Below are 27,118 nucleotides of genomic sequence, written 5' to 3' on the forward strand. Positions count from 1 at the left end.
AAGAGGAAGCATGCTTTGCACTATTTTATTGAAATAAACAAAATGGGGGTAAAGGAAACAAAGTTGAACATGGCTCAAAATTTTCTTGTCTCTTTCAATTATTTCTTTCTTCCTTGGCAACAAATCCCAGTCTTAGTAATTTCTATTTCTTAGGAAGAGATTGGCATATTGTGTGATTCAAAGCAGTGATACATTAAGTTTAAATTTTAAAATGTTCTTAAATTCAAGAATTGAACCAGGAATCTCCATAAGGGGCATTAACCTTCAAAAGTTGCCACACACCAACACGTATCAATACTTTGAACGTTGGTGCCAAAACCTTTTCTCCAGCCAGTGTCCAAACCCTATTTCAAGTCCCTTTTGGTACTAAAGCAGAAAGTGCTTTTTACTCCAGGTTTCAAGATCATCAACCAACCAAACTTGGGCTCCACCACCAGAAAACCATTCAATGGTGTGATCAAATTCAACATCTTGATTCCCAGCCTGACCAATAAAAGATAATAGTTCCCACTTATTAAGTCGATAAATTTTACAAACGAGGCTTGCAACGTCTAAACAATAAAAGCACAGAACAATACAAGATGAAGATGCTACAGTTACACAGAATAAGAATAATCCCTCAACCGTTATCTGATCTCCTGCTTCTTTTCAAAATCAAGGGTTGTCCAAGAAATACAAAATACTTAGATCGGCTCCATGTATATAAAAAGAATAAATGGTTTGTCCAGGTAGGAAAATGGTGATTAGAAGCACAGACACTGCTCAAGTACACGCTTCCCATAAATCTTTCAAATAAAATAGGCCTTTAATCGGATCTGGGCCTGTTTGAGACACCTTTGCGGTGTTTATAAAGAGGTAACAGCAAGCGAGTCCCATGTTTGCTCCTCCCATAGCATCGCCGGTAAAGTAGCAAAATTGCCAGAATGACAACAATTGGAACAGCCCATCTGCCACAACAATTAGACAAATTAGAGCATTAGAACATCACTTGGCAATCTTCAAGTCCAATGTCTATCCTTAAGATTTTTCTTAATGCCGTCTTCTGGAGAAGGTAATATTACCTATCCAGATCAAGGAAAGGGTTATAAACTATTGCCTCCCAGATTGCCACAATAAAATGCCAAACAGGGTTGTAATAAAGAGACTCTGCTGACCAAAACATCCTTGTATACGCCTCCAAGAAGACAAATAGTACCCATGCTACACTCTCGAGAAAAATAAGTTTTACAACAAACCGTCCCACCACCACCATGACAAGAGAGAAGACCACCAACCAATTAAAAAGCCTGTTGTTGTACTCCTTAATGAATAGAGACCTTGCCTTCGACAACATCTGCATGTACACATTGAAGATGCATATCCAAAACTAAGGCAATTTAGAGATTGCATGAAAATGAGACCAATAACTTTAAAGACCAATTTAGAGACCACTTTCAGCATTAACCTTAGAAGGGGTGATCATGGGCTAGGCCGGGCCAGGCCAGGCTTCTGGACCTATAACTTTAAATACATTATATTAAATATATCATACTTTATAATATAAGATATAATATACATTATATAAATATATAAAATGCTATCATATATATATATATATGACACACACATGTATGCATAATATATAATAAAAATGATATAATATACACATATTGTGATTCAGGCTGGGCCAGGCTTCCGATCCAGACTAGAAATGTTCACTGCTAATACTTTAGGCTGTTTTGGGTTGATTCAGCCCAATGGCACTCAATATTGTTCAAGGTACTTGACTATGTTGGTAGTAGCAGCAGAGCAGCAGAGGCCGGTAACTAGTTATCTCTGACTCTGATAAATCCACCTTTTATGTGGATTTCAAAATTCCAGGGGTAGTGGTCATTTAAATTCCATGAAGATGATAGAATTCAATTCCAATTCCTACCAGTTATCCAGAACAACTTAAAGGAATTTGCTCCCAACCAAAACCTAAAATTGAGGTCACTACCAAAACAGCAACTAAAAGGAAACAAAACTTGGGCAAACCTTCATCATACGTTGTTCATACTTTGCTTTTGAAGGACCAATACATTCCTCCTCAAAACTTTGATTACATTGCAAAAAACCCGCATTAAATTTTGCCATGGAAGGAAGTCTTAGAACTTGAAGCTGATCCATTTTGTCCTCACACTTGGTATACAGTGCCTCACACAGCTTTGATGATTGATATTCATTTGCAAAAATGAATTTCTTGTACTCCTATATGGGAAATTTCCAATAACAGAAACAGATATACAGTAAATTAGAAGATAACAATGCTTTAAAATACATGCAGTTTAGTGATACAGCAGTTCAGAATTTGCACAAAGGTAATAGCTGAGCTAGCAATAAAGTTAAATGGCTACCATTCAATAATGAAACAATAACTCATAGTTTTCAAGGCGCCAAGGCAAGGGTAGGCGATGCCTAGGCGATGGATTTTTTAAGAAAAACCATATATCCTAGGGTAGTTCCCTAGGTTCCATAACCATCTTTCCTTAATAATTATCCATAATTTTTATAAGAGTATAAGTTTCATGTTTAAGTCTAGAAAATCAACATTTTGTGAGAAGAAAAAGAACAAAGGAAAGATAATTAAAAAAATATAGGGGCTGAGACTTTTGTTATAGGAAAAGAAGAAAGGAAAAGGTGGAAGAAGAATATGTGGAAGAAGAAAATGTGTTGATTAGACAAAATTTTAAGTTCTTCCCTTGCTTATTGGTTCAGGTTTTGAAATCTTTGAGGGCTCAATCAAGAATCAAAATTTCGATATGATACACTCCATATTAGGTGTATTGTATTGTATCTTTGGGGTCCCGATACACCTGTTTACAGGTGTTTTCAGGGACCCTTTTTTTTAAATAATATATATATTTAAAAATGAAATTGAAAACCAAATAAATAAAAAAAATAAGGGGAGTATCGTTATAAGTACCGATACACCTCCGCTGATACACAGAGGTGTCTTGATACTTTGAACCATGGGTTCAATGCGGCAGTTTCCAATGTTTGTGTTGATTAAACCCTAACAAATAAGAAAATAACAAAAAGAAATTACTATATAAACACATAAAATGAATATTCTACTTTAATAATGTCTATTTTATAATTATAATGTCAAAAAAATTAAAAATATAAAAGTCTTTTATAACAGTGCACAAAACTGCTTGGCAACTGGGCGAGGCGAGCCTCCAAGGGTGCCTTGTTGCCTAGGCCGCCTTGACAATCAATGCAGGTTGTGCAATGTGTCCATGTGTAAGTGTATGCACAGTGGATTCATCCTTCAGCCAAAAAGTTGGGAAAACCACGCTAGAAGTTAACAATAGAAGGCATAACCAAGTAATGACAAATTCAACATTTTTAAACTCAACAATGGTGAGATGGTTTCTCTACTTTCAAGGAATTTCAGACACTAAATAACTGGAAGGTAATTTGAATGCCTTGAGATGGACAGAGCTTGTTTAATGAGGGTTGAAGCTAAGTTTTATATCATTCCTTATCTTTTTTAATTTAATTCTGTTGATAAGATAACTTTTAGCTTCTGATGGCTTATCACTTAGAAATCCTGGGTAAGGAGGAATTTATAGAAACAGTAGGGGAGAATTGAGAATATGGACCTTTTCCTCCAAGCATGGAATATTTTTGAGAAGATTAGATGTATTAGCTTAAGCATTGATATTTTGCAGTGCATACTTTCATGTGCCAATAGGAAAATGATACATTGGAAATATGTGGATAGGCAAAACTTCTGCATCCAGAAATAACTGCTATGATTCTTTTTTGTTTTATTTACTTTAATAAACTCCTTAAATGACTATGAATATAAGTTAAATGGGGTATCAATAAAAAACAGTTCAATAGATAAATTGAAATAGTTTAAACAGCAGTAAAAAAATCCGTTTAAAATTAAAATGTTGTCCACATAGCTTTCCCGATACATAAAAACTGGCCTGAAAGGGCATTGACTTGGTAAAACTTTTCATTCAATTAATGATAAGAAAAGCTCTTATTAAATTAGGAAGATGATATATAGGAAATATGTAGATAGGCAAAATCTCTGCATCTAGGAAATAACTGCTAGGTCATTCCTCTTTTGTTTTATTTACTTTAAATCTAATAAACTCCTTAAGAAATAACAATGAATATAAGTTCAATGAATTACACCAACATAGTTGTCAAGGCGATGCCTAGGCGACAACGCACCCATGGATGGTCACCTCGCTTAATTGTGTATCTATTTTGTACATGCCATACTAGAAACATTTTTATATTCTTAGTTTTTTTATATTATAATAATTAAATAGATATTATTAAATTAAAATAGTCATTTTGTGGGTTTATATATTAGTTTCTTTTTATTATTTGCTTCTTTGTTAGGGTTTAATCAACACACATATTGGTGTATGCATCCTGAATCCTCAAAGACTTCAAAACCTGAACCAATAAGAATGAAAGATGGTTTCTGGTTTCTATGGAACCTAAGGAATTACCCTAAAATTCATGACTTATATGCATTCCATACCCTAGGCAACTAGGAGACAAGGTACCACCTACACCTATCTTTGCTTTGGTGCATTGAAAACTATGATTACCGATAAAAAAAAAAACCAGTTCAATGGATCAATTGAAATAGTTTAAGCAGCAGTAAAAATATTCTTCCATTTAAAATTTAAATTATTAAAAATTTGTCCACACATTTCCCTAGACACATAAAAACTGACCTAAAAAGACATTGTCTTGGTAAAACTTTTGATTCAATTAATGATAAGAAAAGCTCTAATTAAGTTGGCATTAAATGTTTGATTTCTATATTGTCTACGAATTTATGAAAAATCATGCCCATTTAGGAAAAAAAAAGAAAAGAAAAGAAACATTATGGAAATTTTAGTTAACCTTACATAAAGTCCAGTCTCCCAGCTATACCTTATCTATTTCTTCATCCAATTTATCAACAGATTGCTTAGCATGGTAACGTCCAAAATGCTGCTCATCAAATACTTTTATTGCTTCATTTTTTGATTCATCATGGGCTCTTCCTAAAGAGTGCTCTGGGAGGGGTAATCCTAATTCCTCCATCCTATGATCATAAAGCTTCAAGCACCGCTCAAGAATTCCTTTATTGAAAATTTCAACAAGAGAACCTGTGGATGGAATCTCCCCTTTGTTCAAGGCTTCAAGAGTCTGCAACACACAAACAGTATTTTGCTTGAACATCATTAAAAAAAATAATTATTCTGTAGAAAAAAGGAATGCACAAAACAAGGCAAATAGTCATGGCTGGGGGAACAAGTGGGGGAAGACAATTGCCGGTCTAACCCACTATTTTGAATGCTGCAATACACAGGGTGCTATCTTATGAGCTAGGTCATAAGATGGATATATAATTAAAAACTAGCAGCAGTTAAAACCAGAGTGTCCAAAACAAAGGTACCTGTTCCAGAAAAGATACAAACTGCTTTCCATTAAGAGGTACTCCCTGCAAAATTTTTGGACGAATAACAGAGGCAACAAGTTCTTTCAACTTCTCCCTATTCTCAACATAAGTAGGGTCAAGTTCATCATCCTTCATGTCACAAAGCTTTGTTCGCTGAAGATGAGGCTGTTAAATAGCCCAATTTGCAGGTTCATTAGCTCATACTTAAGCTAGCTGAGCGCAGTTCCATATGTCACAAAGCTTTTTCTATTAGCTTTGCTAATGCTAGTGACAATGATGTTGCTGTAAATATTTTAAAATCTCATTTAAAACCTATTTTGTATAGAAAATTGTTTCATATTAGATGTGCATGTCATATTTTTAACTTTGTATTCAAGATGGTTTGAACATTATTTCACTGCATATTACAAAAATTAGAAAATTTATTTTGTTTATTAGATCTTCCAATTCAAGAAAACAAGATTTTAAGAACTTATGTCATCAATACAGAAAAAATATATAAAATGTTTATGTTAGATGTTCAACACAGGTGAAATTCCACCTTTTCTATTTTAGAAGGTTGCATCCCATATAGGGAAAACCCAAGAAAGAAACTGGGTTTTAGGACACCACGAGCAGAACTAGTGTTTCTTTAACAATACTAAATAAAAAAATAAAACAAACAGAATGGAAGGGTGGTATATGAGATTTCAAACTAGTGAAGAAGGTAGTATCAAAGCTCTGATACCATGTTTGTATTCAGTTGTGAAGAAGAAGAAAAATAGAAAGAAGAGAGGTTCTGGTCGGCCATAACATCCAGCCCTCCAAAACAGTCTTTTATATTAGGGCAATAAGAAAGGGATACAATGACTAATCTGCCCCTGATTTGTAGACAGTAAGAAAGCATAAAAATAGAATAAGCCCATGCCCATTTAGCCCAGAAAGGAAGTTACACAAATAATTATCATGACATAACATAAACAGGCCCAACCCCACAATGCTATGCTACACAACACATAGTACATCAAATAAAATTTGGTCATTATTAAGTGAAAGTAAGCAACAATAAATTTCTAGCTCTTCTTCAGCTTAATCAAGTTCATTTAGTGAAATTAATTTTTACTTGCAGAGTAATATTAGAAACTTCCTATTAGTTGATGAATAAGATAAGTTTGATATTTTAGCTTGGCGTAAAGGATATAAACAAAATTATCTTGTCCTTACCACCATGGCCCGTGATCTACTAACCCCTCCAATATCCACAATCACATTGGAGTCTTGTTTTAGTGCAGATAACAGGGTTATTGGATGAAAAGAGGAGCAGCATGATAGATAAACCCTTAAAATGTGCATATGCCTATAACATTGGTTAGATGAAGAGGATGGACTACAAGATAGAGGACATGACACCTTATCCAATGGATCACCAAAAAATGCAGATAAAAAAGGTGGAACTTGAAGAGAAAAGTGAAGCCAATATGCAAGAATTGTACAAAATTATTAATATTATTTTAAATTTTTATTTTCAATTTCTATGCTAATTTGTTGCAATTCCATTGCTTTTTTTTTCCAATTTCATTTTATTATTTCATATATTAAATTATGAACAATTGTATACATTAAAATTCATATGGAATAAAATTTAATTATTTTTCAATTTGTTGTATATCTTGTATTCTTGTTAAGTTTTTTTTTTATGTTTTTCATCATTTTTTCAATTTTCTTTCAACTTTTTATTTTTCTTAGTTAAAAAAGCATGTTGGCCCACAGGTTGGTCTGGCCTAGTACAGGCCCATGGGAAGTGGGGCTAGGCTCCCCTCCCACATTTTTGTGGCATGCCAGCACAGCCCACTATAGTGCAAGCAAAGAAAAAATGTGACTGGCCCACATTACACCTATACCCATGTCCATGTCCATGCAACACTGGTGCCAATCCTATTGTTGTTAGCCTATGTTTGGTGATAGTTAACTGGTAATTATTTATTGATAACTATTTGCTTTCCCACAATATCCACATTACACAAATTCACACACAAACTTGTGCATGATATGAGGGAGGGCAGTCAAGGTGTTTGTGTTCTTACTAAAACGGAGTTCAATTTTTAACTATTTTTGAAATTTGATCATTGACATGACCCGTTTTTTGAAACAAAGAACCCGTCATTATGGAAGCCAATACCTGTGTTAAGCTAAAAGCTGTGTTGTTATCGCCCATAATTGCCAATGATTCTCGAATTTGGTTAACCTTGTAAAATCAAAAAGGCAGAACTCCATATCTCGGAATGTTTTCTTTAGTGAAAAGAAAACAAAGTGTTGGATAGAAATTCTAAGAAAAGAAAGGCGTTGGATAGAAGCAATACCCGATCAATATTTTTGTCGCCTACAGTCAAAATTGTCATTCAGGGTCAAACTCAATCTAATCACGTGAAATAACTTTGTTGGCTCAAGAACGCAAGCAGGAGAGAAAAAGAAAAAAAAAAAAAAACACAAAACACAAAACACTAACCATCTTTATTTGGTACCCGTTGGAGAGCTTCATCCACCATCTGCTGCACAGATTTCCCCTCTGTAAAGTATCATAAAAAAATGTTAACTTCAGGCTGAACTGAACAAGAAAAAACATGGAAAGACAGAAAAATAAGATATTGTATTTGGCATATGCTTAGCAACTTTGAAGTTTAACCAATAAGAACTTTGTTGTAAAATTCTACATTTAAATCTGCAATACTGCACAACCAAATAGATAAAGAAACATCAATTTTAGACAACATATTTTCTCCTTAATTGACAACAGGGTAAGAAAAGGATTCTGTATATTTATTAAACACAACATCTGAGGACCCAAATTCTGTTTATTTACTAACTCAATTATTTGATCAACAACATAGAGACCAGTAGGCTAGTTGTAAAACACATCTGCAATAATTCAGAAAATATAGAAAAGAACAAAAAAAGAAAGAAAACAAAGAAGTTTTGCAGAAGTCTGTGAAAGGAGATGAGAGAAGAAGAGAAGAGTTTGATCCTCTCTCTATCACCCCAATTAGATCTTTTTTTCTTTTAGTTCTAATCTGAACACAATTCCCTAGAATGCCCTTAATGGGGCATCCGGCACTAAAGAAATAATAGAAAGAACAAAAAGAGGCCCATAACTAAGGCCCAATAACTAAAAGAACACAAGCATAGCATAACTTAAGTGAAATAAAGAAGTTAAGGCCCATTCGGCTCATACACTCCCCCTCAAGCTGAGCATAGATGTCAATCATCCCCAACTTGCTTACATAAGGTTGAAGCTTTTCTTTTGGAACTCCTTCAGTCTAAATATCTGCTAGCTGCTCCTCTAATGCAATGAAAGGACAACACACCTCTCCTGAAACCACTCTCTCCCATATAAAGTGTCTATCTACTTCAATGTGCTTAGTTCTATCATGCTGAACTAGGTTGTGGCATCATACCTATTGGAGCATGGAGTAGTCCATTAGAATAGTTGTACATACACTCCACAATAGAATGGTGTAGCAGAAAGGAAGAACAAACATATTGTGGAAGTAGCAAGAAGCATGATGTTGAGCTCTACTATTCCAGTTCGTTTTTGAGGTGATACAATTCTTACAACAGCTTTCTTGATTAATCTGGTGCCTTCTCGTGTTCTCGGATATAACACTCCATTCAGCCTGAGGAGGAGGCATTCCATATTCCTCTAAAGGTGTTTGGATGTGTATGCTTTGTCCATGTTCTTGGTCCTCATCGCTCAAAGCTGGATCCTAAGGCGAAGAAGTGTGTCTTCCTTGGGTATGCAGGAAATCGGAAGGGGTATTGTTGTTATGATCCGGTCTCCAGGAGTCGGGATGTTACTATGGATGCCACCTTTTTTAGTCCACACCTTTTTTCTTGGGGGGTTCTTCTCAAGGGGATTGTTTTGGAGAAGGAAGTGAGAAATCTATACCACTTCTTGTTCCAGCCCCTTTGTCCACTCCAGTGTTTGACCTACCTATCTCACCCACTTTGCCACCTCCACTACGTCCTATCTCTCAGTGTTTTACACTGAGATTCCATGTTCGACCTACCTATCTCACCCATAGCAGAGGAACCCATGTCACTCCCTATCGGCTCATTAGAGATTCCAGGTTCGACTGATGCAGACCCAGATATGCCTCTTCATTCCTCTGATGGTTTAGTTCCTAGTGATACTACTACCCCTACTCCTAACACCATTGCAAATAACCTTGATCTCCCTATTGCACTTAGAAAAGGGAAGAGGAAGTGTACTGCTCATGCTCATTGCATCTCACACTATCTTTCCTACATTGGATTATCTCCTTCTTACCGAGCCTTCCTTTCATCCCTTGACTCTGTGTCTATACCCAGGAGTGTTAGTGAGGCTCTCTCCAAACTTGAGTAGAGGACAACAATGCAAGAGGAAATGAAAGCATTTATTAAAAATTAGACGTGGGAGATTGTGCATTTACTTGAAGGCAAGGAGACAGTTGGATACGGATGGGTTTATACAGTGAAGTACAAGGTTGATGGGAGTATAGAAAGGTACAACGCAAGGCTGGTTGCAAAAGGGTACACTCAGACTTATGGCATAGATTATTTGGAAACTTTTGCACCAGTGGCAAAGATGAGTTCAATCCGGATTCTTCTATCACTAGTAGCTACATACAAGGTTCAAAATTTCGTTACATATCGGCCCGTATCGGCCGACACGTACCGTATCTTAGGGCTTCTAGAACGGGGAATGGTTCGAAATCAATCGTACTGTTCCTTTTCGTCATGCCGAAGGCGTATCGATGCCGTATCAGTGTTGTATCAGTGAGTTTTGGTCATGTATCGGCCGATACGCAACCGATACGGTTGCATATCGGCCGATACACAACGATTTTACTGTTGTTAAAACACAAATAGAAGTGATTTTGAAAGAGGGCTTCTAAACCTATTTTAGAAGTCCTCTTTCTTTCCCAAACCCTCCAAAAAGCCTTTTAACCTTTCTAAAGACTCAAATCTTGTAAAAATTTGCCAAAAACATTTATAAATTTGCAGATGCCAAGATTCAATAAGTTTTTCAAGGTTGTGTAAGAAGGAGTGAAAATAAATGTTTTTTCAATTTTTTCTTTTACATTTTCAGTCAATGTTAGAAAAGATAAGGGGAAAGAAAGTGGTTTGCCTCTGCCCTTTCGGCTGGGGGGCGATGACAAGACCCCCCTTTTAACAAATGTTATGCATTTTTTTTAATATAAAAGATTTTTATTAAAGATAAAGAAAAAAATGAAATCCCCCCTTCCTCCTTCCTCCTCTTAAGGAAGCTTACGCCTCTTGCATTCTAAACTATGCTTCACGCCTCTAGATAGTGGAACACCTCCGTGTTTTAAAACATTGAATCATTGATATTTATTTATTTTTTTTATTTTAATTTACTTTTAGAATAAAATATGCAAAATAATTATTTCATCAATTATGTCCATAAATCCATTCAATTTTTGTTACATATTTACTTTTCTTAATTTTAATTTAATTTTCAGAATAAAACATTCAAAATAATTATTTGAATAAAAATAAATAATTATTTGGTTTTTAGAAAATTAGAATAAAATAGGCAAAATAATTACTTGATCTATTATGTCCATAATTAGATAGTATGTTTCCGTTCCCGACTTCTTGTTTATTGATTATAATATGCTTTTTTTCATAAAACCCACTAAAACATGCTATTTTTATGCATAAATAGCTCATTTATGTCTTATATTTAGTGTTATTGATGTTTATTTATGATTTATTAGAGTATTTATAGCATTTCCATGTGTTTCCATGCGTATCTTAATTTTTCATCCGTATCCATGCGTATCCAAGGTGTATCCCGATACGTCTCTTAAATTTGCTTTTCCGATACGCATAGCGTTTCTGATACTTTGAACCTTGGCTACATACTCTTGGCCACTCTTCCAACTTGATGTGAAGAATGCTTTTCTCAATGGGGACTTGTAAGAGGTGTATATGGATCTTCCAACTGACTTCTACAATGATGTGGAAAAATGAAAGGTATGCAGGTTGAAGAAGTCTCTACGTGGTTTGAAGCAATCACCTAGAGCTTGGTTTGATAGGTTTAGGAGTGCATTGGTTGTATTTGGATATACTCAAACTCAATCTGATCATCCTCTTGTTGTGAAGAGGAGGGAGTCACTAGTGTTAGTTTTGATACTTTATGTGGATGATATTGTAGTCATAGGAAACGATCTGAGTGAGATTGATACCTTGAAGAAGAATTTGTACAAAGTGTTTGAGATTAAGGATCTTAGGGAGATGAAGCACTTTCTAGGCATTGAGGTGGCAAGGCCCAAGCATGGAATCTTCATCTCACAAAGGAAGTAAGTTCTAGATCTACTGCAAGAGACAAGAAAACCTAGGGCAAGGGCAATTAATACACCTATTGATCAAAACCACAGGATAAATGCTTCAAAAGGTGAACTAGTGAAGGATGTTGGAAGGTATCAGAGGTTAGTGGGGCGGTTTCTATACTTATGTATGACACGACCAGACATCTCTTAAGCAGTGAGTGTGGTGAGTCAATACATGCATCCTCCACGAGTTTAGCATTGGGAGGCTATTGACAGGATACTTTCCTATTTGAAGGGACATCTAGGTAGAGGCATATGGAAGAGTAAGAAACAGATAGGTGTGGCAAGGTCAAGTGTCGGAGCTGAATACAGAGCCATGGCACATGGTATTTCAGAGCCCCTCCGGATCCGTTCCTTGTTAGGAGAGATTGGAGTTGAGGCGAAAATACCTATGGTGCTATGTTGTGACAATCAAACAACAATTAACATTGCCTACAACCCGGTTCAGCTTGATAGGATGAAGCGTATAGAAGTGGATAAACACTTATTAAGGGAAAGGGTGACATCCAGAGAAGTTTGCTTACCATATGTTGCATCTGACTTGCAGCTTGCTGATGTTCTTACAAAAGGTGTTGCAAGAAACATGCAGGAGCTTGATCTACGCAAGTTAGGAATGTGTGACATTTATTCCCAACTTGAGGGGGAGTGTTGAGTTTATGGCTGATATTAATTGTTTTTATTTACATAGCATAGTTCGGGAGTTATTGGGCCTTAGGCCCATTAGTTTATTTTTTAAGTTAAGAATGCTTATCCAGTTCTTACAAGTAGCTGGCTTACTAAGGGCATACTTGTCTTTTATTTGTTAAAATAATGTTAAAATAATTTAGTTGCTGATGTTCGGGCCTGTTTGGCTAATTAAAGTGTTCTTTACTTCAGTTTTTCTTTCTGTTAGGTCTGTTATTGTACTCAAGGGCACAAGGGTCTTTTCCCTTGTTATTTCTGTCGCCCTATATATATTAAAATAAAGGCTGGCGCCACCAGCACTGTTGCATTGCAAAACCCTTCTTTCTTCCCTCCTCTCTTCTCTTCTCTTCTTCTCCTCTTCTCTTCTCTTTTCTTCTTCTTAATTCTGGCCAGCCATACTGTCAAGATGGTATCAGAGCAGGAAAACTGATTAAAAGAGAGCAGATCGAACAAACTTACTGAGAGAACAGATCGAACAGACTAGCAAAACCTGGGCGGAACAGAAATCTGATTCAGGACTGAAAAAACAGCTACAACTGGTACAGTTCTCCCTGTTTTTCTCTTCTTTACCCTCCTTGGTCATGTGCCGAGTGAAAATCCTATGAGTTTGGGTGGCTGAATGCTGTCGAATCTGTGTACCCCCTGTTTTTTTGGATCGTGTGATCCTGTTCATGTGTTATGACAACTGTAGGTCGAAGATGACCTATCTTCTCAATGGTTTGATTTGACTATAAGTAAGAAGGACCTCTCCTGCTGATTAGTGGCTGTTAGACATTCTGGAATTCTGGTAGATTGGGACTGTTAAAACTATGCAGGTCTAAAATCTGCCGAATACTACCTCTGTTTTGTCCGGAATTTGGTACTGTTTGTGCTCAACCTGGTTGTTAAACCCAAGTGTGTGGGTGTGAACTGAGTGGAGCATTGTTTTGTGGAATAAGTAGGAGTCCTAAGTCCGGTGTTTGGGACTAATTTACTGTTTGACCATGTCGACTGAGAATTCTGCTACTTCAGAGGTTACAAGGAGCCACAATGGAGTAAGTGGGGGAATGGATATGAGCTTTCCCATGGCTGTTATTCCTTTTGATGGTTTGAAATACCTTGAGTGGTCTAGGAGAATAAAACTCTACATCACAGCTAGGGGGAAAATAGGATACATCAATGGGAGAGTGAAGGAGCCGAAGTATGGAAGTGTTGAGCATGATAGGTGGAACCAAAAGAACAGTATAGTGATGTCTTGGCTCTTGGTTTCAATGCTGCCACAAGTAAGGAAGACTTTTATGTGGGCTGAAACTGCTTGTGAGATATGGGAACAAGCGAAGTCCACCTATTCAGAGCAGAGACACTATGCCAAGATATATCAACTACAAGCTGAATCCTCTACTTGCAAGCAAGGAGAGAGGAGTCTCTCGATGTACTATTCTGATTCGACATCAATATGGAAAATGTGAATTGGAAGTGTGATGAAGATGCAAAGGCCTATAAGTTACTTGTATCTCAGCAATGAGTGTTTGCCTTCCTCCTAGGGCTGAATCCGTCATATGAGTCCATCAAGGTGCAGATCTTGGGTAGTAAAGACTTGCCATCAGTTCAGGAGGTGTATGCCTTGGTAAAGTCAGAAGAAAGTAAAAGAAGTGTGATGAATGGTGTAGAAGGGGAGTCAGTTGCCCTAGCTGTCCGGGGAAACTCAGATACAAATGTCAGAGGTGGTTTTAAAAAAGGTGACACTCAGAAAAAATCAGATGATAAGAGCAAGCTTTGGTGCACTCACTGCCAGAAGACACAACACACAAAAGATACATGTTGGGATCTCCATGGAAAACCTAAATGGGCACAGGATTTGGGTAAGAAGTCAGCACCTGATCAGGGCAAGAAACCAGGCCAGCAGAATCAAAAAAGGTACAACTCAGCTAATATGGCATTGACAGAGACTAGTCCTTCGGTAACTCAGGAGAGACATCCCAGTTCTGACCCTAAGAAAGATATTATCAACTCCTTCGTGAACATTTGGAATTGTATGGTAGAACTCTCCGCCAGATGGATTCTGGGCCTACTCCTTCTACTTTGTGTGCGTCTACATCAGGTAATGCCACAGCCTTCCATGTGTCATCTCATACTACTGATTCTCCTTGGATTATTGACTCCGAAGCCTCAAATCACATGACCGGTAAGTCTAATTTGTTTCAAACCTATAACCTTCTCTCTAGGAGAGATAAGGTAAGACTAGCTGATGGTTCTTTTTCTACCATAGCTGGCCGAGGCACCGTACCTCTCCCACTTGGCCTCACTCTTCCTAATGTATTGCACGTTCCAAAGTTACCTATTAATTTGTTGTCTATTAGTAGTCTGACTCACTCCTTGAACTGCTCAGTCACTTTTTTTCCGTTTTCATGTGTGTTTCAGGATTTGACCTCGGGGAAGACGATTGGTAGAGGAAGCATGGTGGATGGTCTCTACGTGTTGAAGAATAATGCTGGTCTGGTGGTGACAGAGTCCACGAGTTCGTCAAGTGAGAGTCAAGCCTATTTATGGCATAGTCGTTTAGGTCATCTTTCTTTTGAGTCGTTAAAAGTTATGTTTCCAAAGTTGTTTGAGTCCTTGTCAGTGAGTCAGTTACAGTGTCAAACTTGTCAGTTGAGTAAGCATTGTAGAAGTTCTTTACCTTTATGAAATAAAATATCTAAATTTCCATTTCATATTGTTTATTCCAATGTTTGGGGCCCTATTACTCTACCTACTGCGGCTGGCTATTAGTACTTTGTTACCTTGATTGATGATTATTCTAGATACACTTGGATTTACCCTATGCGACCTCGAGATGAAGTGCCACAAAATGTGAAAGATTTTCAACGCATGGTGTTCACTCAGTTCCAAATGGAAATCCATATCTTCCAGTCGGACAATGCGAAGGAATATTTCCATAGTGATCTCACGAAGTTTTTTGCTTCGAGTGGATCACTTCAACGAAGCTCTTATGCTAGGACACCCCAACAAAATGGTGTGGCTGAACGGAAGAACCGTCACCTTCTCGAAGTTGCTCGTGGCTTGTTGATTCATATGAATGTGCCAAAACAGTTCTGGATGGATGTAGTCTTGTGTGCGACATATATCATCAATCGCATGCCCTCTCGGTTACTAGAGTATAAGGCCCCACATCAACTCTTGTTCCCTACAGCCCCGCTGTCCACCATTCCGATGCGTGTTTTTGGGTGTTGTTGTTTTGCCCATAACTTGTCCCCTACTCGTGGTAAGGTTGATCCTTGGGCTATTCCTTGTGTTTTTCTTGGTTACCCTTTATCTCAAAAGGGGTATCATTGCTATGATCTCATTGCTCGCAAGTACTACGTTTCCATTGATGTCTCATTCTTTGAGAACCAACCTTTTTTCTCGGTTTTCCCTCAGGGGAAGAGTAGGGTTGAGGAGAAACAGGCGAAACTCAAATTCAACTACCTCCTTTACCCGATCCTCCTCCATTCCGAGTTTTTCATTGTCGCCATAAGAGCCAACAGAGTTCAAGAGCCGTGGAACCTGACACTATGCAACCAACATCATCGGATTCACCCGAGGCAGATCCGTCTCATCAGCCAGGTACACTTGCTCCCATTGATATATCTGCTCCTTTAAATGTTGATTCACCTATCACCAATGATCTTAATATTCCTATTGCTAAGAGGAAGGGTGTTAGGTCTTGTACCACTAATCATCCTATCTCTAATTTTGTGTCCTATGAGCATGTTTCGCCGTCGTACCGTGCCTTTCTCTCTTCTGTGGATAGTGTCCCCGTTCCTAAGACTGTGGCAGAAGCTTTGTCAAAACCCGAATGGACAAATGCAATGCAAGAAGAAATTGATGCTTTACACAAAAATGGCACTTAGGAGTTGGTAGACCTTCCTGAAGGGAAGGAACCAGTGGGGTGCAAGTGGGTGTTCATAGTGAAACACAAGGCTGATGGAACTGTTGAAAGGTACAAGGCTAGACTAGTAGCAAGAGGCTTCATACTATGGAGTGGACTATGCAGAGACTTTTGCTCCAGTAGCCAAGATGAACTCTATCAGGATTCTTCTTTCCTTGGCAGCAAATCTTGACTGGGATCTTCACCAATTGGACATAAAAAATGCTTTCTTGAATGGTGATTTGGAAGAGGAAGTGTACATGACCCAACCCCCAGGGTTCTGTGCCAAAGGCAGTGAACAAAAGGTGTGCAGGTTAAAAAAATCTCTAAATGGGTTGAAACAATCACCTCGGGCTTGGTTCAGTAAGTTTCATTTAGCAGTTCAACAGATGGGGTTCAAACAATGCCAGTCAGATCATACTCTATTTGTGAAAAGAGGTGAAAGTAAAATTGCAACCCTTATTGTGTATGTGGATGATATAGTGATCATAGGAGATTGGGAAGCTGAAATCCGGAGACTGAAACAATTCTTAACCACTAAATTTGAGTTGAAGGATCTAGGCCCCTTACGATACTTTCTTGGAATTGAAGTTGCCCGCTCTCACAAGGGCATCTTTATTTCCCAACGGAAGTATGTAGTAGATCTACTAGAAGATACAGGCAAGTTGGGGGTAAAACCATTTGATTCACCTATTGAACCTAATCACCATCTGGGAGATAGTCAGGGAGAGTTTTTGAAAGATGTAAAGATGTTCCAGAGACTCGTGGGGAGACTTCTGTATTTGTTTATGACCAGGCCTGATATTGCCTATGCAGTGGGTGTCCTTAGTCAATTCATGCACAGCCCTAGGACAACTCACTTTGAGGCTGTAGAGAGGATCTTGAGATATCTCAAGAAGTTTCCTGGAGCTGGTTTGTTGTTCCAGAAACACAGTCATTTAAAAGTGGAAGTATATACTGATGTAGATTGGGCAGGAGCAGTCAATGACCGAAAGTCTACTAGTGGGTATTGTGCCTTTGTAAGAGGAAACCTCATCACATGGAGAAGCAAAAAACAAAGTGTGGTGGCTAGATCCAGTGCTGAAGCAGAGTATAGAGCGATGGCTCATGGGGTTGTGGAAATAATGTGGATAAGAAATCTGTTAGGTGAACTGGGTTTCACAGTAAGCAATCCTATGTCACTCTACTGTGACAATAAAGCTGCCATCAATATTACTGCTAACCCAGTTCTGCATGATAGGATGAAGCACATTGAAGTGGACAAAAATTTTATTAGAGAGAAACTTGAAAGTGGAGAAGTGTGTACACCATATGTCAGCTCAGAAGAACTTGCAGATATCTTCACCAAAGGGCTCCATCATGTGCGACACAAAGATTTGTGTGACAAGTTGGGCATGATTGACATCTATGCTCTAACTTGAGGGGGAGTGTTAAAATAATGTTAAAATAATTTAGTTGCTGATGTTAGGGCCTGTTTGGCTAATTAAAGTGTTTTTTATTTTGGTTTTTCTTTCTGTTATGTCTGTTATTGTACTCAAGGGCACAACTTTTCCCTTGTTATTTCTGCCGCCCTATATATATTAAAATAAAGGCTGGCGCCACCAGCACTGTTACATTGCAAAACCCTTCTTTCTTCCCTCCTCTCTTCTCTTCTCTTCTTCTCCTCTTCTCTTCTCTTTTCTTCTTCTTAATTCTGGCCGGCCATACTGTCAAGATGGACAAACCTAATTTTGGCTTCTCCCATTCTCTTCTATCTCTCTTCTCTTACTTTTCTTCTTTCTTTTACAGTTTTTATATCAATGGTCTGAACTGGAGAGAATGAATCTATAACCCATCCGACCTCAACTCTATAGTCTATATAGATTTTCCAAAAGAATTCAAAAACTATTATGCCCCTACTTAAGTATGGGACATGTACCTTACGTAAAGCAAAAGGGACAAAACACAACTACCCAGATTGCCTATTGAACCATAAAAATTGATCTTGATGGTTTGCAACCTTCTTTTTTTAACAGTGAGGAGGGGTGTTTAATAAGGAGCAATTAGAAACCAATCGGATCAAGATCAACCAATAGTACATCGTGCATCATCAAGCCAAATTCCTCTGAACATCTCAACCTCCAGAAGTCAGTAACTCTGAACTCTACCACTTCATAAGAACCTCCACACAACAAGAGATAAGATCACTCCTTTTCCAAGATGCCCAAAGGACAGCAACTTCTGATATTGTGGAACTTCTGGCTCTTCTCTAAGTTTTCAGAATGGTTAAAGCCCATGCTATTTAAGGTAATTCAAGTAAGCTATCAAATGATGGTGAATAGAAAACCATGGAAGTTATGTCTTGTCATCCAGGAAATTGTATTACTTGATATTTTTGAATATCTATGCCAAATGTCTCTAGGAGGTTAGTGATCATATGGACAACCAACAAAGTAGGGTTTTAGGAGCTTTTCTGTTGCATAGATTCAATGCCCATGAATGTGGAGTGTAGATATTCTTAGGCTGTTTTTAGGTGAATAGACATAAAGAAAGTACCACCAGACATCTTTATGTCATGTGAAGGAATTGTTATTTATTTATTGGTTTATTTGTTTGTTTCTTTGATGTATATGAAGAATGCCTCTTACATGAGACTGATCAAGTCAGAGGTTCCACCCCCAACATGTGTTCCTGGATTCCTGGTATTAGTTGAGCATACTTGATGACCGGAAAACATTATATCTCAGACTTGTTCCACAAGCTTGTTCAAACTTACGTAAGAAGTCACGCTGGATAAGCCACAAAAGCTTGGCTGGCTCAAATGCAATATCTTTTCCCTGTAAAAATATTCAGCCATTTAAATTCATAAGAAATGGTCTTCTAACTTACAAGTTTATATGAGAAGGATTAAGTGAAAAAGTAGGTTACCTTCACTCTATTTTTCCACACATATGCAATAGGAAAAACCAGGAAACAAGTTAGGATTGTTGGCAGAAATGGTTCTGTTACTAATAATCATGATAAGTTTTTTATCTAAAGCCTTTAAAATTAAATAAAAAAAAATGCTAAAGAAAATAGAAACTTTCCAACCTTCCATAAAATTCCTCAGCAAGCTCAACAGCAAAAGATAACCGGGATATATCTGCTTCACGGATCTAAAACAAGACACCATATACCAACAAAATTTTATATGTATAGCATATTAAATTGGGATGCCATGCAAAGGTGGCTCAGAAAATAGAACTCCACAGAAGGGTTATACTCTATTCCCAAAGAAGAACAAATGAAAAAAAAAAAGAATCCTTAAATTCAAAGAAGTTACAGTCTAGAGGACAAACCGTCTCAGGTAGGTTATAGATAAGCAAAGAACTCATAATGGTTGCCAGAGCAAAGATCCTATCAAGGAAAAATTAGGAAAGGCAGCATAGGAAAAGTTGTAAATATGCAAGACAGCACATGATACTAATGTCTCCAAATTATTACCTATCATCATATACATTAGATCTCCCCACACTTTCAAAACCTTCTGTATCAAGGTAAAGCACAGATGTTTTCACTCCATCTTTATCCAATTCTAATGGGGTTCCCCATACCCATATCCCTGCAAGAAAGAAAAGCATATGTCAATGATTGTGGTCAAAACTGCACCTAAGTGCATAACTTGGATCCATGTTATACAACAACCATGAAACCAGAGTATAGCATCAGTCCGTTGAGAGAGCAATTGAGTGCATGAGAGAGAAAGAAATAAGATTAACCTTTTGTTTTGGTATCACGCATGTGACCAACACCAAATCCTGAAAAGAAATTGAAGATTACAAAAGTTTTAGTTTAAGGAAAATTGCTTATAAAGAAACACCATCTAATGAGAATACCAGGTTGCAATACACAAAATAAGCTAAACTGTTAATAGGAAAAACAGACCTTCATAACACGAGAGGGAGAGAAGTTGATTAAGAAGAAAGGATTTTCCTGAGCGGTATGGACCAATCACCTAAGATGGCAACCATGAAGATAAGTCAGAAGGGGGATTAATAATTCTTTCCAAGTAATGAAACGCAGGTTGGCAATGAATAATGACTTGAACCACTAGTCATCATGCAGAATATAGATTTAATATTTAGAGGAATTCTTCTTCCTTCTCCTTTCTTCTTCTTTTGAATCTCTAACCTAGTAATTCCTTGTTTGTTAATACATGAAAGCTTGTGGTGGTTTTTAATTTCCAAGTGCACTGGACCTTTTCCTATCTTATTGGCTGGTTTCTTCTTTTCTCCACTGGTCATTCTATTTTGGCTTCCACTATCTGGGACTTTTCTTTTCTTTGTTTTAATGCACATGGACACTACCAAGGCAAAAATTTTATGGTGTATTTAGGAAGACAAAAATGCTAGAACCTTCAAAAAAAAAGTGAGCAACAAAGATTCTATGGTAGAAAATGCACCTATCAAGGTGGTGCATTGGGTGAAGTCTTTATTGGTGTTTAAGGACTTCTCCATTGATGAAATCATAAGGAATTGGAAGGCAGTGTTGAGTTCTTTTGGTAATCCAGGTCCTTCCAGCATAGGTGGAGTGACAAGAGATGGTGAAGAGAAGGTTTTGGCATTATATTCTGAGCCTATCAGAGGTGACTCTCTAAGAACTTTTAAGTGTTAGCACCCCAACAAGGGTTAATATTGGCAAAACAACTACTTCTCCAATGGATTGAAGTGGAGGGAGACTCAAAATTGTCATAAGGTGGTAGCAAACAGGTAGTACAGGGTAAGGGTGAGCAATTGAGCATTGTTCAGTTAAAACTGAAAATTTCAGTTTCAGTTTTTTTTTTTGGTTTGGTTATTTTAGTTTTATGCTAATTCAGTTTCAACTTTGGTTTTTAGGTTTTAAAATTAAGTTAACCAAAACAACCGAATTTATATATAATATATAATACATGTAATATTTTATATTGTATATTAATATATGTTATATAATATATTAATATACATTATATATTAATAATATATATTATATAAAATTCTGTTTTATCTGAAAAAACAAACCAAAAATTTTGGTTTGGTTATTTCAGTTTTCTCCAAAAATTTTGTTTTATTCAGTTCAATAAACAGAATATTCATCCCTAGTATGGGGGCTTGGATCCATAGGAAGGCCATCAGGGAGATTAGATGTCTTTCAAGGGAGTTGGGTGCAACTGTTAGAAGGGTGGAAAGATCAGAAAATGGTTTGGCAGATACTTTGGCCAAACAAGGGATAAACAGGGGTGAACTCTTGTGGGCTGAATTGTAACAGTGAAGTCCTTTAGGGGGTGAGATTCCCTATCTTTTGGGGACCAGACCCATGTACTCACTTATTTTAATTTAATTAATAAAAGTCACCATTTCCTATCAAAAAATAATATGCTACTTTTCTTTGAGGGGGAATGTGTTAAAAGAATGATATGCTACTTTTGTTTTCTTTTATTTTCTGTTTATGGGCCTATTTTTCTTTTACTATGTTATTGTCCTTGTTTCTTCTTCTCCCTTATTCTCCTTGTTTCTTCTTCTCCCCTTTTCCCTCCTTCCCTCCCTCTTTTCTCTGCACAAAATACACAGAATTCTTTAACCAGACTTGTCTTTTGGACTCTGTCAACTATAAGTTTAGAGAATTCTCAATTGATAATGTAGTTAAAGGATGACATCATGTAGGAGATTATTCATAACATGTCTTAGTCTCCAGCTCCAATGGGAAAAATCAAGCTAAACTTTGATGATCTCCCTTTAGGAAATCAAAGGAAACTAGGCATTGGGAAGGTTTCCACCCCTAGTGGCCATAGAGGAGTCATTTTGTTGGCTTGTTCTGGCCCAATTGGTAAGAGGAATTCAAGTAATGAAGCTATTTTGTCACCCTGGGAGATTGAGACTGACGTATTCACTTGTATTCTCACTTGTGGAGGAAGCAGATCTATAGGGGGCAATGAGATGGATGAGAGATGGAGATGAGGATCCATAGTTGTCGCAACACTACACAGGGAGAGCAGATCTCTTGTTACTGGTGTGAACACCTTGTTCTGCTGGAGACACAGAATAATCAATTCATTTTCTAATCTTTTGGATGGATGGGAAGTTAATAGAAGATAAATGTATTAGGGAGCAGCCACTCAAGGTTGTTCATGGTTGTGCTTCACTTTCTCAAATAAGGAGTGAGGGTTGACAATTTGATCAGTCATCCCTAGGGATGTCAATAAATCAGGTTTGGTACCATTTTGGCTCAATCCAAACCCAACCCAAAATCACTCCAACCCGATCCTGGCCAGGCCCAACAAAGTGGAATAGGACTGCAAAACCCAACCTACCCCTTTCCATAAGCAAACCATTATTCTTAGAGAAGGCTATGTTTACAATACCCCTTTTGATTTCCCGCATACCCAAGGAAGACACACTTCTTCGCCTTAGGGTCCAGCTTTAAGCAATGAGGACCAAGAACATGGACAAAGCATACACATCCAAAAACCTTTAGAGGAATATGGAACATCACCCCCTTAGGAAAAAGAAGGCTGAACGGAGTGCAGTATCCAAGAACACAAGAAGGCACCCGATTAATCAAGAAAAGTGTTGTAAGAACTGCATCACCCCAAAAACGAACTAGAACCTTAGAGCTCAACATCATGCTTCTTGCTACTTCCACAATATGTTTGCTCTTCCTTTCTGCTACACCATTTTGCTGTGGAGTGTATGTACAACTGCTATGATGAACTACCCCATGCTCCAATAGGTATGATGCCAGGTTCTTTTCAAAATAGTGTCTAGCAATATCTGATCTAAACACTTTCTCTTGTACCCCAAACTGTGCCAGCACCATCTGATGGAACTATTGAACTAAAGACAGTACCTCATCATGGGATCTCATCAAATATATCCAAAAGTATTGAGAATAATCATCCATAAACATATGAAAATACAGATAGCCACCCATAGAGGAAATATGGTATGGCCCCCACACATCAATATGAACAATATCAAAAACAGAAGAACATCTTTTATTGCTTGCTTTAAAAGAATGTCTACAATGTTTTCCAAGTTGGCAACCCTCACACTCCAAGCTGAACAAACTGACAGACTCAAATAATTTTGGAAACAAAATACGCAAGGAAGCAAAAGACAAATGCCCTAACTGATTATGCCAAAGCATAATCTGACCCATTGACTCTAACTCAATATTCCCGCTGACATGATGACTTCAATGACTGAGAAGCGCATCAAGAAGATAAATTTCATTCACCTCACAACCACTCCCAATCATCCTCTTTGATTCCAAACCCTACAAAAGACAATGACTAGGAGAAAAATCACTAAAGAGTTCAAATTCTTTGTCAAGTTACTAACAGTGAAAAGATTAGTGCAGTCTAGGAACATGAAGGATAGAAGGTAGGGTAATGGTATTGGTTATTGTTGAATATGTCAGTCTTTTATTTAGTTTAGTGCTGCAGGGGTACATATGTAATTTTACATTCTTTTATTTTAAAATGAGTCACCCCAATATAAATAAAAAAAGGCTGGTGCCACTAGCAGTAGTTTTGATTCCAAAACTTTTCTCTCTTCTCCCTTCTCTTCTCTCACTGTTTTGATACCCTGCTGTGTGTTTACCAGGAAAACATGGTATCAGAGCGATAGATATGGGTTTAGGAGAAGTGCAAGCAGTTTATTTTTTCTTCCTCCAGTTTTTTTACTATCCTCTTTTGTCTATTGTGGATCAAATCCAAAGAAAGGCACATCTGGTTGACATGAGAAGACTTGCTGTGTAGTTCTTCCCCTTCCCTCTTGGCTGTGGGCCCAGAAAACACCAAGGGAAGGGAAGCCAAATGCTGTGGAGGGTATTCCCAATTTTTTTTTCTCAACTTTGTGGATCGATTGATCCTTTTGTACCCAAGTGAGTGGGTTATGTAGGTCTACTAACCTGTAACTACTGCGAAAGTGTTTCTTCTCAGTCTATGTGGATCAAGTGATCCTTCTTTGTGCCCTGAAAGGTGAGTTGTTCAGGTCTGCATGTTCTGTAACTGCTGTGACAGCAGTTTTTTCTTTTGGTTCCTATTAAACTACAGTGGTCGTGTGGTAGAAAAATGGTAAATTATTGCTTGAAGGGACTGGTCAGACCTGATACTGATATGTTTTCATCTGATTTGGCTCAGTAGTGTGGTAATCTGAGAACTAGTGTTGTTGTGTGGCCAGATTTGATTATGCTCTGTGAGAACAAGATCTATTTTTTGCCTAGAACTGTGACTGGACTAAGTTTTAATATCTTGACTGAACTGAGAGCTAGTACCTAGACTGAATTGTGACTGAACTGAGAACAAGTACCACGTCTTCTGAGGATTCTGGTATATCTGGTGTGACCTCTAGTCAGAATGGAATGAGTGGAGGTTTTGACATAAGTTTTCCCATGGCTGTGATTCCCTTTGATGGTCTAAATTACCTAGAATGGTCAAGGGGAATCAAGTTTTACATAACTGCAAGGGGGAAAGTGGGGTATATCAATGGTAGAGTTAAAGAACCACAGTCTAGAGGTGTAGAACATGATAGGTGGGATCAGGAAAACAGCATGGTAATGTCATGGCTGTTATTATACATGCTACCAGAAGTGAGAAAGACCCTCGTGTGGGCAGGCAGAAACAGCTCATGAGATATGGAAGCAAGCCAAATCTACATATCAGCTACAGGCTGCCTCCTCAACTTGTAAGCAGGGGAGAGGAGTCTCTCTGTCTATTATTCAAATTTGACCTCTATTTGGAAAGAATTAGATCATTATCAGAACATAGACTGAAAATGTGATGCAGATGCTAAAGCCTACAAGTCTTTGGTTTCCCAGCAATGGACTTTTGCCTTCCTCTTAGGGCTGAATTCTACATATGAGTCCATTAGGGTTCAGATATTGGAGAGTAAAGATCTCCCATCAGTGCAAGAAGTGTATGCCCTAGTACAGTCAAAAGAGAGTAGACAGAATGTGATGAATAATTTTGAGGGGGAGCAGATTGCATTAGTAGCCAAAGGGAGTGTTGTTATAAGTGGTGGCAATTCCTTTAAGAAGAGTAACTTCAAGAAGAAAGTTGATGACAAGGATAAACTATGGTGCACTAATTATCAGAAGTCTAGACACACTCAGGATACATGTTGGGAACTTCATGGGAAGCCAAAGTGGGCCAAGGAGCTGAGTAAAAAATCAGACCAGAATAAGAAGCTGTGACAATAAGGTTTGAAGAAGGTTAATGCAGCAAACTTGGCCTCTCAGGAGCCTCAATCATCTAACACTACCATGAACCCTTCTGAAACTGATCCTAGGAAAGATATCATCAATTCTTTCTGTGACCATTTGGAGTTGTATGGGAGGGCAATCCACCAGATGGATTCTGCTTCTCCCCCCTAAACTTCCTTTGCATCTACATCAGGTAATGGTAATTCTGCCACAACTTTCCATGTGTCCTCTAATCCCTTAGACTCCCCTTGGATAATAGATTCTAGAGCCTCAAACCATATGACGGGTAAATCAAATTGTTTTCAATCTTATCACCTGTTACCTAGTAGGGACAAGGAGAGACTTGCTAATGGTTCTTTGTCAACCATAGCTGGTCAAGGAACCATCTTCCATCCTCTTAGACTCACCCTTCTGATGTTCTACATGTTCCAAAACTACCTATAAATTTGTTCTCTGTTAGTAGTATAACAAATTCGGTAAATTGCTTAGTAACCTTTTTCCCTTCTTGTGTGATACAGGATTTGGCCTTAGGAAAGATGATTGGTAGAGAGCGTATGGTGGATGGTCTTTACATGCTGGAGAATAAAGCTAGTCTTGCGGCTATTGAGTCCAAGAGTCTATCTAGTAAGAGTCAAGTCTATTTATGGCATAGTCGTATGGGTCATTTATCTTTTGAGTCGTTAAAAGTTTTGCTTCTAGATTTGTTTAAGTTAGTGTCAATGTCTAAACTCACATGTCAAACTTGTCAGTTGAGCAAACATTGTAGAAATCATTTTACTTCAAGGAATAATAAATCTGATTTTCCTTTCCATGTTGTTTATTCTGATGTTTGGGGCCCTGTTTCTTTATCATCCAAGACTAGCTATAAGTATTTCATTACGCTTATTGATGACTACTCCCTATATACATGGGTGTATCCTATGCGGTCCAAAGATGAAGTACCCAAAATTATTAAGGATTTCCAATGTTTGATATTCACTCAATTTCAAACGGAGATACAAATTTTCCAAATAGACAATGCCAAAGAGTACTGTCATAGTGATCTCACGGAGTTTTTTGCTTCGCGTGGATCCATCCATTGTAGCTCTTATGCTAGAACCCCACAACAGAATGGTGTTGCCGAAAGAAAAAACTGTCGTCTCCTTGAAATTACTCGTAGGTTACTTATATACATGAATGCCCTTAAACGTTTTTGGTTGGATAGTGTGTTGTGTACTGCCTATCTTATTAACCGTGTGCCATCTCGCTTGTTTGGGTACAAGGCCCCTCATCAGCTCCTATTTCCCAAGGCTCCCCTCCTTTCCATTCCTCTCTGTGTGTTTGGTTGTCGTTGTTCTGTTCAAGACCTGTCTCCTACTCATGGTAAACTTGATCCCCATACCATTCCTTGTGTATTCTTGGGCTATCCTTCTTTTCAGAAGGGTTATTGGTGTTTTGACCCCATTTTCAGAAAATACTGTGTCTATGGACGTGTCTTTCTTTGAGACTAACCCCTTTTTCCCTATTTCTCCTCAATGGGAGAGTAAGGTGGAG

General features: G+C 37.7%; 1 protein-coding gene across 1 annotated transcript in view; it reads right to left on the reverse strand.

Annotated features, from left to right (window-relative positions):
- Nucleotides 1-484: 484 nt before the first annotated feature.
- The window catches only part of LOC148864842 (uncharacterized), a 65,901-nt gene continuing 39,267 nt past the window's right edge, over nucleotides 485-27,118 (reverse strand). The window contains exons 3-17 of the mRNA XM_088981266.1: nucleotides 20,291-20,360; nucleotides 20,125-20,163; nucleotides 19,850-19,967; nucleotides 19,705-19,762; nucleotides 19,457-19,521; nucleotides 19,295-19,301; nucleotides 19,143-19,203; nucleotides 7,929-7,988; nucleotides 7,783-7,802; nucleotides 7,602-7,667; nucleotides 5,441-5,608; nucleotides 4,933-5,190; nucleotides 2,017-2,229; nucleotides 1,062-1,333; nucleotides 485-947 (exon numbers count right to left, since the gene is read on the reverse strand). Coding sequence (XP_088837392.1) covers nucleotides 806-947; nucleotides 1,062-1,333; nucleotides 2,017-2,229; nucleotides 4,933-5,190; nucleotides 5,441-5,608; nucleotides 7,602-7,667; nucleotides 7,783-7,802; nucleotides 7,929-7,988; nucleotides 19,143-19,203; nucleotides 19,295-19,301; nucleotides 19,457-19,521; nucleotides 19,705-19,762; nucleotides 19,850-19,967; nucleotides 20,125-20,163; nucleotides 20,291-20,360 — 1,617 coding nt within the window. The 3' untranslated portion in view covers nucleotides 485-805. The remainder of the gene's footprint in view (nucleotides 948-1,061; nucleotides 1,334-2,016; nucleotides 2,230-4,932; nucleotides 5,191-5,440; nucleotides 5,609-7,601; nucleotides 7,668-7,782; nucleotides 7,803-7,928; nucleotides 7,989-19,142; nucleotides 19,204-19,294; nucleotides 19,302-19,456; nucleotides 19,522-19,704; nucleotides 19,763-19,849; nucleotides 19,968-20,124; nucleotides 20,164-20,290; nucleotides 20,361-27,118) is intronic.

Source organism: Nelumbo lutea, chromosome 3 (genome assembly GCF_056320005.1).
Source record: "Nelumbo lutea isolate HS-2025 chromosome 3, American lotus-T2T, whole genome shotgun sequence".
Classification (NCBI taxonomy): Eukaryota; Viridiplantae; Streptophyta; class Magnoliopsida; order Proteales; family Nelumbonaceae; genus Nelumbo; species Nelumbo lutea.